General features: G+C 48.1%; 1 protein-coding gene across 1 annotated transcript in view; it reads left to right on the top strand.

Annotated features, from left to right (window-relative positions):
• Positions 1-18,623, top strand: part of AHI1 (Abelson helper integration site 1) — a 420,928-nt gene that overhangs the window by 53,682 nt on the left and 348,623 nt on the right. Inside the window, exons 4-6 of the mRNA XM_077486810.1 lie at positions 5,737-6,293; positions 7,955-8,097; positions 11,706-11,901. Of these exons, the coding sequence (XP_077342936.1) occupies positions 5,737-6,293; positions 7,955-8,097; positions 11,706-11,901 (896 nt within the window). The remainder of the gene's footprint in view (positions 1-5,736; positions 6,294-7,954; positions 8,098-11,705; positions 11,902-18,623) is intronic.

Raw genomic sequence — 18,623 nt, forward strand, 5'->3', positions numbered from 1 at the left:
TATCTGTTTACGTCCATACTTTAAAAGCACATCATTTGGCAGGTACCCCTCAGGTATGTCTGCAGTGCTTTTGTGTTTATTTGCAATAGCATTTAGGACCATCTCGACCAGTGATGGCAAACCCTTTTGAGCCTGAGTGCCCAAACAGCGACACAAAACCAACTTATTTATTTCAAAGTGCTGACATGGAATTAAACCTATCAGCGGCTCTGTACAGAGGATGGGACTGATCGTCCCTCTGAATGAGCCCCAAGGGACCAAAACCTTACAGTTCTGCCCAGAAAAAACCCAGGGTGCGTTGTGCTCAGAATATAGGGATCAGGAAAGCGTTGTGCTCGGAATACAGGGATCAGGAAAGCGTTGTGCTCGGAATACAGGGATCAGGAAAGAGTTGTGCTCGGAATACAGGGATCAGGAAAGCGTTGTGCTCGGAATACAGGGATCAGGAAAGCGTTGTGCTCGGAATACAGGGATCAGGAATGCGTTGTGCTCGGAATACAGGGATCAGGAATGCGTTGTGCTCGGAATACAGGGATCAGGAATGCGTTGTGCTCGGAATACAGGGATCAGGAATGCGTTGTGCTCGGAATACAGGGATCAGGAATGCGTTGTGCTCGGAATACAGGGATCAGGAATGCGTTGTGCTCGGAATACAGGGATCAGGAATGCGTTGTGCTCGGAATACAGGGATCAGGAATGCGTTGTGCTCGGAATACAGGGATCAGGAATGCGTTGTGCTCGGAATACAGGGATCAGGAATGCGTTGTGCTCGGAATACAGGGATCAGGAATGCGTTGTGCTCGGAATACAGGGATCAGGAATGCGTTGTGCTCGGAATACAGGGATCAGGAATGCGTTGTGCTCGGAATACAGGGATCAGGAATGCGTTGTTCTCGGAATACAGGGATCAGGAATGCGTTGTGCTCGGAATACAGGGATCAGGAATGCGTTGTGCTCGGAATACAGGGATCAGGAATGCGTTGTGCTCGGAATACAGGGATTAGGAATGCTGTGAGGGTGGCCCTTCCCAAAGTGGTGCCCTCTGCCCCTTCACATCACCTCCCCCACACACAGTGGTGTTCTCTTCCCCCCCCCTTTCCTCTGTAGCACTGTCTTACCTGTGTATGTACAGCCACAGTCCTCCACATGGTCATGCTTCAGCATCCGAGCCCCCTGCACAGGCAGCCACTCTCCTATTGGCTCACAAAGTCCAGGAAGGGAGGAGTCACTCTTCTCTTCCTCAGTATCCAGAGGCATCGCAGCACTGCTTACAGCAGCAGACGCTCCATGTCCTTCCCACTGGGCTGCCCTCAGTGCATCCATGGAGGATTTTACGCACATCTGCTGCCCGATCGCACTGATGTGAGCAAGGGAGCCGGCTCCTCTGCGCCTGCACCGCCAGTGCAAGTGACTGCCTGGCTGGGGGGATTCCCATGCCCACAGAGAGGGCTTGGCATGCCAGCTGTGGCACGCGTGCCATAGGTTCGCCATCACTGATCTGGACCCTTTGTTTAGCAGATACCCAATTTTGGGGGCCTTTATTTGGTCTGCTACTCACATTCATTATTAATAAAATGTAAAATTTATTTGGGGTTGATGCACATACCCGCAGAAAGTTATTAACCATTTCTTTCCTTTTAACTGTGCTGTAAATACCTATGTGTAAAGTATTCTACATATGGTCACTATGGTACCCTTTTTAGTCTGTGTGGACTTTGTAAAAGTGATGATGAAGTCAGATCTGTAAGGGTGTGACCTGGTTTTCTAGGGTTTTCAACGTCGAGGTATCTGGTTTTGCAGATGCTAGTTTTGGCTGAAAATGTTCTGTAAGCAGAATCTAGGAGCCGGCTGAAAAAGTTAGGAGCCAGTTATATAAATCCTCTGCCCAGTGCCCAGAACTGCATGTCTGGGGCATCGGACAATAAGAATTGCTCATGCCTGATGCCAAGAGAAAAAGACAATATTTATTTAAAAATTTTTAAACTTTTTTTGTTAAGATTTTGCAAATACATTTTTTTTTCCTCCTTCACTGATGTGCTTTGATAGGCTGCACTAAAGGGCACTGATGGGGTGGCATTGAGGTTGGAACTGATGGGCACTGACAGGTGGCATTGATGGGCACCAATAGGCAGCACTGAGGTGCCACTAATGGGAACTGGCAGGTGGCACTAACTGGCATTGGCAGGTGGCACAAACTGGCAGGTGGCACTGGATTGCACTGGCAGGTTGCACTGGATGGCACTGCTTGGCACTGGCAGGTAGAGCTAACTGGCAGGTGGCACTAACTGGCAGATGGCACTGGCAGGTGGCGACAGGTGGCACTGGATTGCACTGGCAGGTGGCACTAACTGGCAGGTGGCACTAACTGGCATTGGCAGATGGCACTGATTGGCACTGGCAGGTGGTACTAACTGGCAGGTGGCACTGGCTTTGGCAGGTGGCAAAAACTGACATTGGCAGGTGGCACGGGCAGGTGGCACTGGGTAGCACTGCTTGGCAATGGCAGGTGGCACTAACTGGCAAGTGGCACTAACTGGCATTGGCAGGTTGCACTGGCTGGCACTGATTGGCACTGGCTTTGGCAGGTGGCACTGGATGGCACGGGCAGGTGGCAATGGTTGGCACGTGGCATTGGAAGGTGGCACTAACTGGCATTGGAAGGTGGCACTGGATTGCACTGGCAGGTGACACTGGCAAGTGGCACTGGTTGGCACTGATTGGCAAGTGGCACTGGATTGCACTGGTTGGCACTGGCAGGTGGCACTAACTGGCAGGTGGCACTAACTGGCATTGGCAGGTGGCACTAACTGGCATTGGCAGGTGGCACTAACTGGCATTGGCAGGTGGCACTGGATTTGCACTGGATGGCACTGATTGGCACTGGCAGGTGGCACTGGCTTTGGCAGGTGGCAATAACTGACATTGGCAGGTGGCAATGGATGGCACGGGCAGGTGGCACTGGGTAGCATTGCTTGGCACTGGCAGGTGGCACTAACTGGCATTGGCAGGTTGCACTGGATGGCACTGATTGGCACTGGCAGGGGGCACTGGCATGGGCAGGTGGCACTGGATGGCATGGGCAGGTGGCACTGGATGGCATGGGCAGGTGGCACTGGATGGCACGGGCAGGTGGCAATGGTTGGCACGTGGCATTGGCAGGTGGCACTGGATGGCACGGGCAGGTGGCACTGGGTAGCACTGCTTGGCACTGGCAGGTGGCACTAACTGGCATTGGCAGGTTGCACTGGATGGCAGGTGGCACTGGCACGGGCAGGTGGCACTGGATGGCATGGGTAGGTGGCACTGGCAGGTGGCACTAACTGGCATTGGCAGGTTGCACTGGATGGCAGGTGGCACTGGCATGGGTAGGTGGCACTGGATGGCATGGGTAGGTGGCACTGGATGGCACGGGCAGGTGGCAATGGTTGGCACGTGGCACTGGCAGGTGGCACTAACTGGCATTGGCAGGTGGCACTGATTGGCACTGGCAGGTGGCACTAACTGGCAGATGGCATTGGCAAGTGGCACAGGTTCGCACTGATTGGCAAGTGGCACTGGATTGCACTGGTTGGCACTGGCAGGTGGCACTATCTGGCACTGGATTGCATTGGCAGGTGGCACTGGATTGCATTGGCAGGTGGCACTGTCATTGGCAGGTGGCACTGGATGGCACTGGCAGGTGGCACTGATTGGCACTGGCAGGTGGCCAGCCTCAATTTTGACAGCTCCTCTCTACACACAGTTCCACACACTGCGGCGCTGCTCTGCCAACAGTGTGTGGAGAAGGGAGGAGGATGTCAGAGGCTGCTGAGCTGCTCTCTTCCTGCTCCATCCCGACTACCAGACCGTGCTCTGTATCTGGAGATACCGGACAGAGCAACAGAGGCACCTGTCAGTGACAAAAACCCAGGTGCCAGGGCACAATTTCTAGTCGCAACGGCGACCTGGCGCCTGGGATTTGTCGAGCCCTGGGTTGGGGTATGGAAAAAAAATAAACATATACACTTGGTTTTGTGCTGCAACATCACTGCTGCTGCAGCAGTCTCCCTTTTTGTTTTAAGCCAGAGAACTGTGAATGATCACATGACTGCTGATTGGTCAGTCCTTGGTCACCAGTGAACGTTGACTGTCGGCACTGGAGTGCTGGGCTGGAGAGGGGGTGGGAGCAGCTGGCTCCGGCTCTCAGCCATGCACTGAGAGACTGAGCCACTTGCTGGTCAGGCATTTGGGTGGATCCCAACAATATGGTTGGGGTTGTTCAGAGCCTTGAGCAGTTCTGTATCGTCCGCAGAATGTGGACTAAATTGTACTCCTGTGACCCACAAGAGGGATTTCACTCTGGAGCGGTGCGCTGGCAGGGCGTTAGAAAGTCCTGCCAGCAGCTTCTTTGGAGCAGTGAACTCATCGTTCCTCTACCACTGCTCCCCATTGACATCAGTAGGGCAGTGCTGCGATACCGCCGGCCAAACGCCGCTCAGGCGGCGTTTTGCGTGCAGATTTAACCCCTTTTTGTCTGCTAGTGGGGGGTTAAACTGCCCGCTAGCAGCCGAATAGCGCCACTAAAATGACTGTAAAGCGGTGCTAAAAATAGCACTGCTTTACTGCTGACGCTCTAGACGGTGCAGCGTGAAAGAGCTCTTAGACCCCTTTCACACCACACCGCTGATGGCGTGGGTGGCAAAACGCCACTATTTTTTTAGCGCGTTTTACCGGCGGATTTGCGGCACATTTCGGCCGCTAGCGGGTGCTTTTACCCCCCCGCTAGCGGCCGAAAAAGGGTTAAAACCGCCGGCAATACGCCGCAATAGCGGCGTTTTGCCAGCGGTATTACAGCACTGCCCCATTGATTTCAATGGGGAGCAGTGGTGGAGGAGCGGTAAACACACCGCTCCTTCAACGCTCCAAAGAAGCTGCTGGCAGGACTTTTCCCTGACGTCCTGCTAGCGCACCGCTGTAGTATGAAAGCCCTCGGGCTTTCACACTACAGACAATGGTGCAGCTTCTTTAGGGCGGATTGCAGGCGCTATTTCTAACGCTATAGCGCCTGCAAAACACCCTGGTGTGAAAGGGGTCTTATAGATTTGTCTTGTGTCCATTTCTCCTGTAGGTGCCAATATAACACTAGGTTACTTATACTCATCCAACTGTGTCCCTCAATAGACTCCAAAAGAAAGATTTTACATTGAGTACAAAATCCTATTTCCTGACGCCAGCATGACAGCTTACAACCACATGTATGCTGCCAGGGGAAAATTTATGGTAAGCATTTGACACCATTTTCCGTTTTCTTGGCACCAACATGGCAACATACATATGGTATTATGCTGCCATGGACTGGTGCCAGAAAAGGAAAATTACGGTAAGTATTTGATGCAATTTTTTTTGTTGCGGGTTTACCAGTGGGGATGAATTTACTGTTCTGTTCATCAGGGAGGATTACAAATTAATTGCTGGCACTATTTTCACATCTATAACGCAAAAGCTTTACAGTAAAAATTGAGACATGCAGTAGAACAGATTATTGAATGGTAAAAAAAAAAAAAAAAATCCAAAATCTTTTGCATGTGTGTGTTTTTTTTTTTTTTTTTTTATGCATCAAAGGTAGCTTTGTGCACAGTAATATGTTGTTATCAGTATCGGGATAGTATTCATCTAACATACAATGCAAGTATCACATTTAATTAAAAAAATATGTCTATGTAATATTTATTCATTTTTTTTTTATTTTTTTTTTAGCTTGAAACTTTCAATCGATCGTCCAAAGATACTTCTAGTGAAGGGATTACTGACCATACAGACAACACAGTGGAAGGACCTTTTAGGAAGAATATATTTAGGGAGCAGATAGCAACTGTTGAAACAGAAAGCAATGCAAGCAGCAGAGAACACAGGCAAGCAAAGAGTGAGAAAAAGAAGAAAAAGAGAACAGAAGTGGGTGAGAGCCCTAGCACAAATGAATCCCAACCTAAAAGCTCAGAGGACATCACTCATATTTCGGGTTTTGAAGATGATTGGGTAAAACGTGGTAAGAGGAAGGAGAAAAGTGTTTTTGAAAAAGAAAGCCACCCAACTGATTTTGATGAGGAAGACCAGCTAATTGAAGCTTATCAACTTAACGTATCACAGGCAGAGACCAATGAAATCAAGGAGAAGATTAAAAAGAAACTTCAGGCTCACCTTTCAGAACATTTTAACAGTGATGAAAATCCAAATACCGTATTGGGAAATCCAACTGGGAAGAAGAGTAAACGAAAGAAGAAAAAAGACTTGGTGGAAACTGCACAAGAAACTAGGTATTTATTCACTGGAATGAGGAGAAACATTGTGATATTGATAAAAAAAAAATAGTTAGAAAATAAGTATACATACAGTATGTACACGCTGCATCATCAAAGTACTTTTGAATGGATGTATTGGGTGTTAACTGTAAGTATTCAAAAAAATAAATAAATGCTGCCCCCCACCTATTCTGCATGATCTGTATACAAAAGGTTAAAAAAAAGTATTTACACAGATCTTTTTTATGCAGCCTTTGAAACGGGAGGAATGGTTTTAGGAATACTTATAGTCTTATACGTAGCCTTTACTGACACCTTAAAGTGATACTGAACACACACTATTTAGTTTACATTGTTCCTTTTTTCTATATGTGGTTAATGGCACTGTAATTATAATAATAAAAGTGATAATTGATATAAAGCTGTAACATGACCCAGATTTTCACAGCCTGTCTGTAGGGAAACCTAAGCAAAAGGAGCTTCTAGTCTTCTGCTGCTGGTCACATGTTAGAAGCCTTTAAAATACAGAGTAAAAATAGACAATATCAATAAACTGTTTTAAATGGTGTATGTGTATATATGTATATATATATATTATTTAAAATCAACTCTTTATTATTTTGTGGCAATAACACATGCTGTGGGTGGATTTCTGCTAGTCACTATAATATGTCAGCGCCTGTGTCAGCCCCTCCAGCCTGTGTCTTGGAATTGGAGAGAGGTGACACCTCCATCAATCTACATGTAATATCCCACCCCTTTATGTTTAGCTGGTTGGTAGGCATGGAGGAGGAGGGAGGCAGTGGGCTGTCATTTACCACTGTGTATACACCCACATGTGTGACTCTAGAGTCTAGACACATGGGCTGCTCCGATGTGAGAGAGAGGAAATACTCAGCATAGAAACTCGCTGAAAACTTGTGCAGAACTGCCAACACTGCTCTGCAAAATCCCTAGCTACATTGGGGACATGGACAGAACATGGAGAGAGAGAAGTAGGATGGGAGTAGGATCAACCAGTTTTTTTTTTTTTTGTTTTTTTTTGTTGCAGGATACAGAAAACAAATCCCACAGTGATTGCAGATTGAGTATGTACAGCATGTAATGAATGTATTTATAATTTGTTTTTGTTTTTTATATGGGTTTAGAGACACCTTAAAGAGGAAGTAAACCCTGATGAGTTTACTTCTTCTTTCATTCCCTGCAAAGGTAAAGCATAATGGACTACTATGCATCGCATAGTAGTCCATTATGTGTCACTTACCTGACACAGGAGCCAGCGAAGTCACCGCTGTCCCCTGTAGTCCACCGCATCCATCTTCTCAGTGGGTCTCGCTGCTCCGCCGCTGTCATTCGGCAGAGCCGTGATGACGTCACTCCCGCGCATGTGCACGGGAGCCGCCACTCGCGGCATAGCGTCGTTGACCACGGCGCGCTGAGTGCGCCTGCGCGCTGCTGTCTACGGCCCATGCGCCATAAACAGCGGTGCCTGTCTTTTGGCAAATATCTCCTAAACCGTGTAGGTTTGGGAGATATTTCTTGGACCTACAGGTAAGCCTTAATCTAGGCTTACCTGTAGGTCAAAGTGTGTTGTAAGGGTTTACAACCACTTTAATGATAGCTGTCCATTCACGTTTTGTAGGGTGTTCATAGTTGTATTTTGTGCTTTTACTTAGTGTTATGTCTTTGTCTGAACTGCAACACACGCCAGAAGAAGCCATCGATCAATCTCCTCCACTTGAGTCCTTTCCGGAAAAGTTTCAAAAAACTGATCTTCCTAAACGTAAAAGCAAGAAAACCAAAAAGAGATCCCACACAGGTCAGCATTTGGTGGTATCTTGTATATGTATTGGTTGTGTGCTTTGCATTGTGCTACAGAAGTGTTATGTGTGTATGGAAATTGACACTACAGGTTAGGCTGTTCGATAGACGCAACATTAAGATTCAAGACAAGATGATATTTTCATTGTAGAACTTTTTTTATAGTAATGTTCAAAGTTACAATAGACAGTATCTGAAAAATGTTTTAGCGTTTTGATAGAATATGACATGGACACAAAGTGGGTTATTTACTAAAGGCAAATCCGCTTTGCGCTGCAGGTGCACTTGAAAGTGCACTTGGAAGCAAAGTCACTGTAGATCTGAGGGGGACATGCAAGGAAAATAAAAAACAGCATTTTAGCTTGCACATGATTGAATATTATATTAATAAAAAATTATAAAAAATGGCATAAAACTATCCCCTATTTTGTAGACACTATAACTTTTGCACAAACCAATCAATATACGCTTATTGCGATTTATTTATTTATTTTTACCAAAAATATGTAGAAGAATACATATCGGCCTAAACTGTGGGATAAAATTTTATATATTTTTGGGGGATATTTATTATAGCAAAAAGGTAAAAATATATATGTTTTTTGTTTTTTCAAAATTGACGTTTTTTTTTTTTTGCACTATAAATAAATAAAAAAAAAAAAAAACGCAGAGGTGATCAAATATGACCGAAAGAAAGCTCTATTTGTGGGGGAAAAAAGGCGTAGATTTTGTTTGGGAGCCACGTCGCACGACCGCGCAATTGTCAGTTAAAGCGATGCAGTGCCGAATCACAAAAAACGCTCTGGTCTTTGGCCAGCCAAATGGTCCGGGGCTGAGGTGATTATCTCGACTAATATTCACGGAGGAGGGCCAGGGCTAGCGCACATTTGGAGGTTACGTCAGGCAAACCCATCTCACCTGGAGTTTTTTTTTTATCTTTAAGAGTTCCCTTCACTGGAACGAAAGGGCCAGGCCCAACCCCCGAAGAACAGCCCCACACCATAATCCCCCCTCCACCAAATGATTTGGACCAGTGCACAAAGCAAAGTCCATAAAGTCCTGACCTCAACCCGATAGAACACCTTTGGGAGGAATTAGAGCCGAGACTGTGAGCCAGGCCTTCTCATCCACATCAGTGCCTGACCTCATAAATGCACTTCTGGAAGAATGGTCAAACATTCCTAAACCTTGTGGACAGCCTTCCCAGAAGAGTTGAAGCTAATATAGCTGCAAAGGGTGGGCCAACTCAATATGGAACCCTACAGACTAAGACTGCTGGGATGCCATTAAAGTTCATGTGCATGTAAAGGCAGGTGTCCCAATACTTTTGCTAATAAAGTGTATTTATAAAGCAGTACAAGTGACTTTCACCAAGCATTCACTGCTGGTTATCCAGTCACTGTAATTTAAAACACAGGCACCAGGATATAACATTAAGCAAATGTTTAGTGAATGCCACATTCTCTTCTTTAAAAAATAAAATAAAAATGCCCATATATTTTGCAAAAAATTTTGGAAAAAAAAACAACTATTTATTTACTCTTTGCTATAACATATTCAACAATGAAATTATATAAAATCAAACTTTTTCAGAGTTGATGGCCAAAATGTATTCTACTACATGTTTTTGATGAAAAAATAAAAATATCCCAATAAGTGTATATTGATTAGTTTGTGTGAAAGTTAAAGCCTCTACAAACTATATACTGGAATTTTGTATTTTATACTACTAATTGCGACGATCAACAACTTAAAAATTAGCCTGTGATAGTGCAGTGAGCGATTTGACACGGGGGGGGGGGGGGGGGGGGGACGACGACTGACTAACTGCCACTAACCTCATGACATTTATATAGCGAAAAGTGATAATACTATACACTGTCACTGTACTAATGACACTGGCTGGGAAGGGGTTAGCATCTGGGGTAATGTGTGTGTGTGTGTGTGTGTGTGTGTGTGTGTGTGTGTGTATAGTGTACTGCTTTTTCTAACTGATCACTACGTTTTTTCATCCCTGTTTTGCAGAGTTCAGTGTTGAATGTCAACACAGAGCTCTGCGCTGTGAAAATACACAGCCAATCAGCATGCCCAGGCTGCAAATCAATGGCCAGGACATGCTGATAGGCTCATGCTGTGTACAATCGCAGTGGGTGCTGTGTGTGTGCCCTACACCCGGAAGTAGGCAACAATGTACCAGTATGTTGCTTTGCCTACAGAGGCCTCTCGTCCTCAACACAATGCGGGCGATTGCGAAGTGGTTGACTAAGCTTTTTTTTGTATAAGTGTGTCTGTGTCTGTGTCTGTGTGTGTGTGTGTGTGTGTGATAGGAGAACCATGAATGTCAGAAACTCTTTGGAGCCAGGCACCCATATGGAATACCAACTGAGACATCTACCTCTTTACTTTTTATAAATGTGCATGTTTTCTGCTTGGTCCTTAAAGTGGAGGGCCACCCTGAAAAAAAAAATACATTTTTTTTTTTTTTTAACTTGCCAGAAATGCCTGTTGCTAGGCACATCGTCCTAATCTGCCTCTTCCTCCTCCGCGGAGATCTTCTGGTCTTCTCTCCTCCGTGCGGCGTCTTCTGGGTAATGGGTCGCGCTGTGTTCTGGGAACTGTGTTCCAGAACACAGCGCGCCCCATTCACAAAGCGCTGTGTGACTCGCGCATGCGTAGTAGGAAACGGGCAGTGAAGCCGCAAGGCTCCACTGCCTGTTTCCCTTAGCCAAAATGGCGGCGTCGGGACCCGAGAACCGAGGGACGGGTCAGCCTCGGGCGGCTGACATCGCAGGCGCCCTGGACAGGTAAGTGTGCTCATTAAAAGTCAGCAGCTACAGTGTTTGCAGCTGCTGACTTTTACATTTTCTTTTTTAAAACCGGCCCTCCTCTTTAAGGAAATGCAGACTATTGATTCTATATAAACACAATGTGATTCATCTAATCTGCAAGTTTTCTGTGTGTTACTGTTATTTACAAAGTGTGTTACTGTTATTTACCCATTACATTGACTGGTGGTTGAGTCCAAGCATCTCTTATGCCGATTGCTGACTTCTTGTTCTGGAACTCATTCTCCTTTGTAATCTAATTTAAACACTTAGTTATTTAAAGAGGAAGTAAACCCTGATGGGTTTACTTCCTCTTTGATTCCCTGCAAAGGTAAAGCATAATGGATACTATGCATCGCATAGTAGTCCATTATGTGTCACTTACCTGACACAGGAGCCAGCGAAGTCACCTCTGTCCCCTGTAGTCCGGAGCATCCATCTTCTCGGTGAGTCTCCCTGCTCCACCGCTGTCATTCGACGAAGCCGTGATGACGTCACTCCCGCGCATGTGCACGGGAGCCGCCACTCTCGGCATATTGCTGTTGACAGCGGCACGCTCAGTGCGCCTGCACGCCACTGTCTACGGCGCATGCGACGTAGACAGCGGTGCCTGTATTTTGGCAAATCTCTCCTAAACCGTGTAGGTTTAGGAGATATTTCTTGGACCTACAGGTAAGCCTTAATCTAGGCTTACCTGTAGGTCAAAGTGGTTTGTAAGGGTTTACAACCACTTTAAGGTTTGAATCATAAAATGGCTTTTTTTTATTTTTTTTATTCACAGATGAAGTGAGAGATAACGGTCAGGAGACCGATGAAGAGAAAAGCAGCTCTAAACGAGTGTATGATGATAGCCTAGTTTTAGGTGTTTATGTCCATCGGGCTGATAAATTGAAGACTGACCTTTTGACATCTCGGCCCATGGTCAAGATTTACCTAATCGACCAAAAAACTGGTGAATGTGTCAAGAAAGAATACAGGTAATTTTATTTTATTTTTTTGGAATCATAAACTGTATTTTGGATTATTCCTACATTTTGGGATGCTAGTCCTTGCTGAGTGCGCTTCTAAGGGTCTCTTGTGTGGCTTATAATTTTTTTTTATTTGACTATGAAATGCACTCTTTATAATGGGACTCATTTTCCTCTATACACATATCCTGTTCTTTTGACACAGTGCACCTAACATGTACTGTCATCATTCTGTATGTGATTAATTGGGTGTGTTTAAGCACAATAAGGGGAATTTATCAAAACAGGATCAGCCGGATGTTTGCTTTACAAAGCTTAGAATAGAACTAAAGGCAAAACTTTTTTCTCTTATATTCACCAACCGACACAGCTCCTCTCTGTAACTAAATGGGTTGTATAGCCTGCCATTAGGAGAAACTAGACGAAATTGTTACACAATACACAGAACTTTAATCCCGCCCCAGGGCGGGGGGGTGGGGGGGGACGGGCCCGGGCCCGTGCTAGTGCTATCAACCCTTCCCACTGCTCCTAGCAGCTTCAGTTTTTTTTTTGCCTAGCAAGGAGAATGACCTAGGAAACCCTGCGGGCCTCTCGGTCCATACTTTTGCTGCAGGTTTGTTGCTTTTTGCGCAAGATAGAAGATCTCAGGATCTTTAATCAACTGCCGGCTGGGTGAAAGGCTGGTTAATGATATCCTTGTAGTCTCCCCAGTCCGGCCATCAGGTGTGAGCAGGCAGCAGCTAAGGCACGGCAGGCCACGACATGCCTCAGCTCCAGAGGTGGTTGGTAAGCTTCAATGCTCCGGGGTATACATATGACCGGGCTACTGATGTCTGGATCACAGTTTACCGAGGCCAGCAGCCACCCTGTAACTGCGCAGGAGTGGGTCTGTGATGGAATGTCTCCCAGCTCTTCAGGACTGGTAAGTACGGCTCTCCCTGCCTTGGTGGGGTGAGCAGCTGGGCATTCCCTGGGGGGGTCGATTCGGGGGCCACCTCACCTCCCTATCTTCTCTCCCAAGTCCCTATCACCCCTCCTTTCCCCCTTCTGAGGGGGTTGGCTGCATGGGCTGTGGGCGGTGTGTGTCTGTGGGTTTCTGTTTTTCACCTGTGGGGTCTGTGCGGCTGGCGTTGGTCCTGGTCCTGGTCTGGGGCTCTCAAAAACATGTTTGTGGAGGTTTTCCTGACTGTTAGCAGGCAGCACGTTTTTATTTTTTGCTCTATCACCGCATGGCGCCGCTCTGGCAGCCATCTTGGATTTGGGAAAGCTATTAATTCCCCTAGTGAGCTTCAGCAGCCATTTTCCTTAGGATTCCTGTTGATTACATTGGGCGCCAACGCTGGCCTCTTGTGGCAGCATTACAAGTGCTTTCTCTAGCCGCTTCCTGTATCACTGTGTGTGTGCAGAACACTGGATGGCTCTGGCTGAATGCTGAAGCTGCTCTGCAGATCATTGCACCGCTGGTGGGAGCTGCTGCTGCTGAGTTTTCTCCTCTCTGCAACTGGGAACCTCCTAGGGACTACAGGCACTGCTGTGGCTATCACAGAACACCCCAGGGTGGTGAGTCTAGCGCTAAGTAACCCCCCTACCCCCCCCCCCACACGGCGGCAGCAGGAGGGTGGGACCTTCACTGTCCTAAGTCCCCTTGCAGGTGGCAGACAGGATAGCGGTCCTTGACTCCTATGTTGCTAAGATAGAGGCGGCACGTGGCAGGAAAGGTGCACATAAGAGGCCCCTGCCACCCCCCCCCATCCTCTGGGGAAAGCTCTGATGCAGACTCAGGCCCTGCTGCGGCTGAAGACCCCTACTCTGACCTATCAGACGTGGCTGACCAGGACCGTTCGGACAGTGAGAATGATTCCCCGTTCGGGTCCGGGCTCGACAAGGCGCTTGTTAGAGCACTTATCAGAGCTGTGCGTGATACCCTGAAGATTCAGAATCCAGCGGCCAGCGGATTCCTCTGCTGATGTACCGTTCCCTTTTTGGTCCTGCAAGCCAGCACATTCACCTAAGGTGTTCCTGTATTTGACCTTATTTTGACAAATTCATCTACAGGTAATGGGGTCGCCCGCAATGGACCTTTTCGGTCCCCAAAAATTTGGCGGTGCATTACCCCTCTGAGGAAAGCCTTCTCAAAAAGTGTTTGGCTCCTGCGGTCGGGGACCCCCCAGTATCTAGGTTAAATAAAGTAACCACGATCCCAGTTGAGGGGACTCCTGCGTTCAGGAAGGCCGAAGCAGTGGCTCGTTCCTTGTTTACGGTTGTGGGGTCAGCAGTGCGACCTGTACTGGCATCCGCACTGGTTTCGCAGACACTGACTGAGTGGGCAAAACTTTTGCACCACGAATTGGGAGAGCAGAATGCCTCCCCTTTCTGCGTGGAACTAGCAGACCAACTAGTGCATGGCCTTAAGTACGTTTGTGATGCGGCCCTGGATACTCTCCCTCTGCTATCCAGGGCCTCAGTGTCAGCTGTGGTGCTAAGGCGCCTCATTTGGCTGAAATGCTGGTCTGCTGACCAGGCATCCAGGAAAGCCCTGACAGATCTTCCCTTACTTGGTGAACGACTCTTTGGAGCCTCGTTGGATGACATTATTAAAAATGCCATGGGTGGTAAGAGTACACTACTCCCACAGGCCAGGAAGGCTAAGGAACCACGCCGCAGGCAAGGGCCCTCCTTTTCCGCTCACAAGCGGCTTTTTCGTCCGCCCGGTGCTTCGGCAAAACGCCCCCAGCCCGACAGGACGCCCACAGACGGTCAGAAGCGTCCCTGGAACTGCAAGCCTAACATGCCTGCGGACAAAGGTGCTACCGCATGAAGGTTTGCCCCCACCCTTCTCTCGGGTGGGGGGGTCGCCTTCGGGAGTTTGCAGCCCATTTGACCTCCTGGTTATCAGACTAATGGGTCTGCGATCTGATTTCCGCAGGTTACAAGATAGTTTCTCTCTTGGCCGCCAACCGATTCTTTCCCTCCAGCATACCAGTGTCCCCGGTTCGCCTGTTAGGGGCGGTGAGGGACTTGCTGAATCAGGGGGCGATTGTACCGTTCCGGAATCGGAACGCTTCCAGGGGTTCTACTCAAATCTGTTTGTGGTTCCCAAGAAGGAAGGGGTACGTCCAATATTGGACCTAAAAGCCCTAAATCACTTTGTAAAAGTGCAGAGGTTCAGAATGGAATCAGTTCGCTCAGTAGTCGCTGCACTCCATCAAGGGGGACTTTCTGGCGTCCTTGGACATTCAAGATGCCTACCTGTACATACCCATATGCCTTCGGCATCAAAAGTTTCTGCGTTTGGCAGTCGGAAGCCTACTACCAGTTTGTGGCTCTTCCTTTTGGCCTGGCATCACCCCCCCCCCCCCCCGAGTCTTTACCAAAGTACTGGCTCCAGTATTGGCGTTGTTGGGACAACACGGGATCGCGATCGTGGGTTACCTAGAGGATCTCTTCCTGAGAGCTTCTTCTGCCTCAGAATTAGAGGAGGATGTGGCGATCACCTTTCAGTCCCTGCAAGCGTTTGGGTGGCTGTTGAACCTAAAGAAGTCGGTGATGGTTCCGACTCAGTGTCTGGTGTACCTGGGGTTATTATTGGACTCCGGGGAAGCGAGGGTTTTTCTCCCCTCAGACAAGTTGCTGACTCTCAGATCTGCGGTCAAACTACTGATGACTTGCAAGTGGTCATCACTCCGCTTTTGCATGTGGGTGCTGGGGCTCATGGTAGCCTCCTTCGAGGCAGGACCTTATGCCCAGTTCCACACCAGAGTCCTACAGAAGGAGATCTTGAAAAAATGGGACAAATCTCCCTTGTCCCTGGCTCGGCAGATCCAGGTGAGCCAGCCAGTCGGGGACTCCCTGATCTGGTGGTTGAGGTCCCCGGTGATTCAGGCCGGAAAATCGTTCCTTCCTCTGAAAAGGACAGTGGTCACTATGGACGCCAGTCAGTCCGGCTGGGGTGGAGTGATGGGAATTCAGTCAGCTCAGGGCCTCTGGTCGACGGAAGAATCCAAGTTGCCGATCAAGCTGTGCCTCCACACGTGGTCGACGTGTCTTCAAAGGCGTCCATATAGGATACAGTCAGACAACGCCATGGCTGTGGCGTACATAAATCGCCAAGGGGGAACAAGAAGCTCAGCCGATGCTCGCGAGGTCGCTCACATACTTTGGTGGGCAGAGCGACACGTTCCGGCCCTGTCGGCCATTTACATCCCGGGGGTGGAAAATTGGCAGGCGGACTATGAGTCGTCAGATGCTGGATCCAGGAGAATGAGCATTGCATCCGGAGATATTCAGGCGGCTGTGCCTGAAATGGGGCACACCAGATGCCGATCTATTGGCCTCCTGGCTCAATCGGAAGGTGCCGAGATTTGTGTCCAGGACAAGAGATCCGTGGGCAGACGCGCCAGATGCGCTGGTGGCTCCGTGGGATCAGTACCAGCTGATCTATGCCTTTCCTCCGCTGAAACTGTTGCCACGTCTGCTTCGCAGAGTGGAAGCCGAGGGGATCCCAGTAATCCTGGTTGCCCCAGATTGGCCCAGATTGGCCTTGGCCTGGTATGCAGGTCTGGTGCACCTGGTGGTAGACGCTCCCTGGCGACTGCCGTTGAGAGAGGACCTCCTATCTCAAGGTCCAATCCTTCACCCTGCTTTACCATCGATGGCTTTAACGGCCTGGCTGTCGAAAGGGCGCGGAAATCTTCTTCCAGGAAGATATACCATTGTACTTGGAAGGCCTACATCTCCATGTGTGAGGAGAAAGGGTGGCATCCGCGCTCCTTTTCTATATCCAGGATCCTGCTGTTTCTGCAGCAAGGTGTAGACCAGAGGTTGGCGTTTTTCAGATTTCAGCTCTGGCTGTCTTTTTTTTTTTTTTTTTTTTTTTTCAAAGACCCCTGGCGTCTCACTCATTAGTGAGTACCTTTTGTGCAGGGGGTGCGACATTTAATCCCTCTGGTGCATTCTCCGTTAGCTCCGTGGGAGCTCCTGGTGGTGAGGGCGCTTCAGAAGCTGCCGTTGAGAATATCAAGGACCCTTGCTGACCCTTTCACAGAAGGTGGTCTTTCTGGTGGCCATCACATCGGCCAGGAGGGTTTCAGAACTGGCAGCCTTGTTCTGCAAGTCGCCTTATCTAGTCATCCACAGGGATAGGGTGGTGTTGCGTCCGCAACCATCCTTTCTACCTAAGGTGGTCTCGGCCTTTCATATCAATGAGGACATTGTATTGCCATCATTGTGTCCTAAGCCAAAGCACCCCAAGGAGGTTGCCCTTCATGCTCTAGATGTGGTTAGGGCTCTGAAGGTGTACTTGTCTGTCACAGCTTCCTTTCGGAAGTCAGACTCGCTGTTTATTTTGTGGCTGGTCCTAAGAAGGGCATGGCGGTCTCGTTGGCCACCATTTCCAGGTGGATCAGACAGATTGTAGTCCAAGCCTACACCTTGAAGGGGCAGGTGCCTCCCTTTCCAGTCACGGACCACTCTACGAGAGCAATCGGAACGTCTTGGGCCTTCCGACACCAAGCGTTTAACGCTCAGTTGTGTAAGGAGGCGACCTGGTCGTCTGTCCATACTTTTACCAAGTTCTACAAGGTAGACGTCAGTGCATCGGCTGATGCTGGGTTTGGCCGCAAAGTTTTGCAGGCGGCCGTGTAGTTGCTATTGAGTTTGTTTTTATTGAAAAACCAGGAAAAAAAAAAAAAACAGTACTGTTTTGTTAATGCACTGTTGCATTACTTCCGCAATGTTGTGGTCTGGGGGATCACTCCTGTTGAGGATGCTCGGTTTTATGGTAGAGTTTCCACACACTGCTGTTTTTTTGTGGGTTTAGTTTGACTAGTTCCCACTTGCCATGGTGGATGAAGTTTTAATGCTGTTTTCCCACCCTTGTTTGGCACTGCTTGGCGACGTCCCATTTAGTTACAGAGAGGAGCTGTGTCGGTCGGTGAATATAAGAGAAAATAGGATTTCTTGTACTCGCCGTAAAATCCTTTTCTCTGTAATTCACCGACCCACCCCTCCTTTTTTCTACGTTATACTGCTTGTTGACGTACTGAAGCTGCTAGGGGCAGTGGGAAGGGTTGATAGCACTGGGTCCGCCCCCCTGGGGCGGGATTAAAGTTCTGTGTATTGTGTAACAATTTTGCCTAGTTTCTCCTAATGGCAGGCTATACAACCCATTTAGTTACAGAGAGGAGCTGTGTCGGTTGGTGAATTACAGAGAAAAGGATTTTACGGTGAGTACAAAAAATCCTATTTTTCCTGTAGAACAGGGATCTGGAAATAAGGCAGAACAATATCCTGGTTTAGATGGAAACCTGAAACTACCTTCGGTAGAAAGCTAGGATGAGGACACAATACTACTTTATCTCGGTGCATGATTAAATATGGCTGTTTACAAGAAAGAGCCACCAGTTCTGATACCCTTCTTGCAGAAGAAATAGCTACCAGAAAAATTAGCTTCCTTGTCAAAAGGACCAAGGGAATATGTTGTATCGGCTCAAAAGGCTGTTTCTGTAATGCCAACAGAACTAAATTCAAGTCCTAGGGGTTCTGGGGCGCTCTAACCCGTGGATCAAGTCGAGTTACTTCCTGTATAAAGCCTCGGACCAAAGAAGGCGAAGCAAGCGGATGTTGAAACTATTTCGACAAGGCCGAGACCTGGCCCTTGATAGTACTCAAGGCCAGCTTCATCTCTTACCCCATTTGCAGAAAAGCAAGGATTCTCCCTATGACATACTTTC

This window comes from Lithobates pipiens, unplaced genomic scaffold, assembly GCF_037356315.1.
Source record: "Lithobates pipiens isolate NorthernLeopardFrog02 unplaced genomic scaffold, aLitPip1_a1.2 Scaffold_18, whole genome shotgun sequence".
Classification (NCBI taxonomy): Eukaryota; Metazoa; Chordata; class Amphibia; order Anura; family Ranidae; genus Lithobates; species Lithobates pipiens.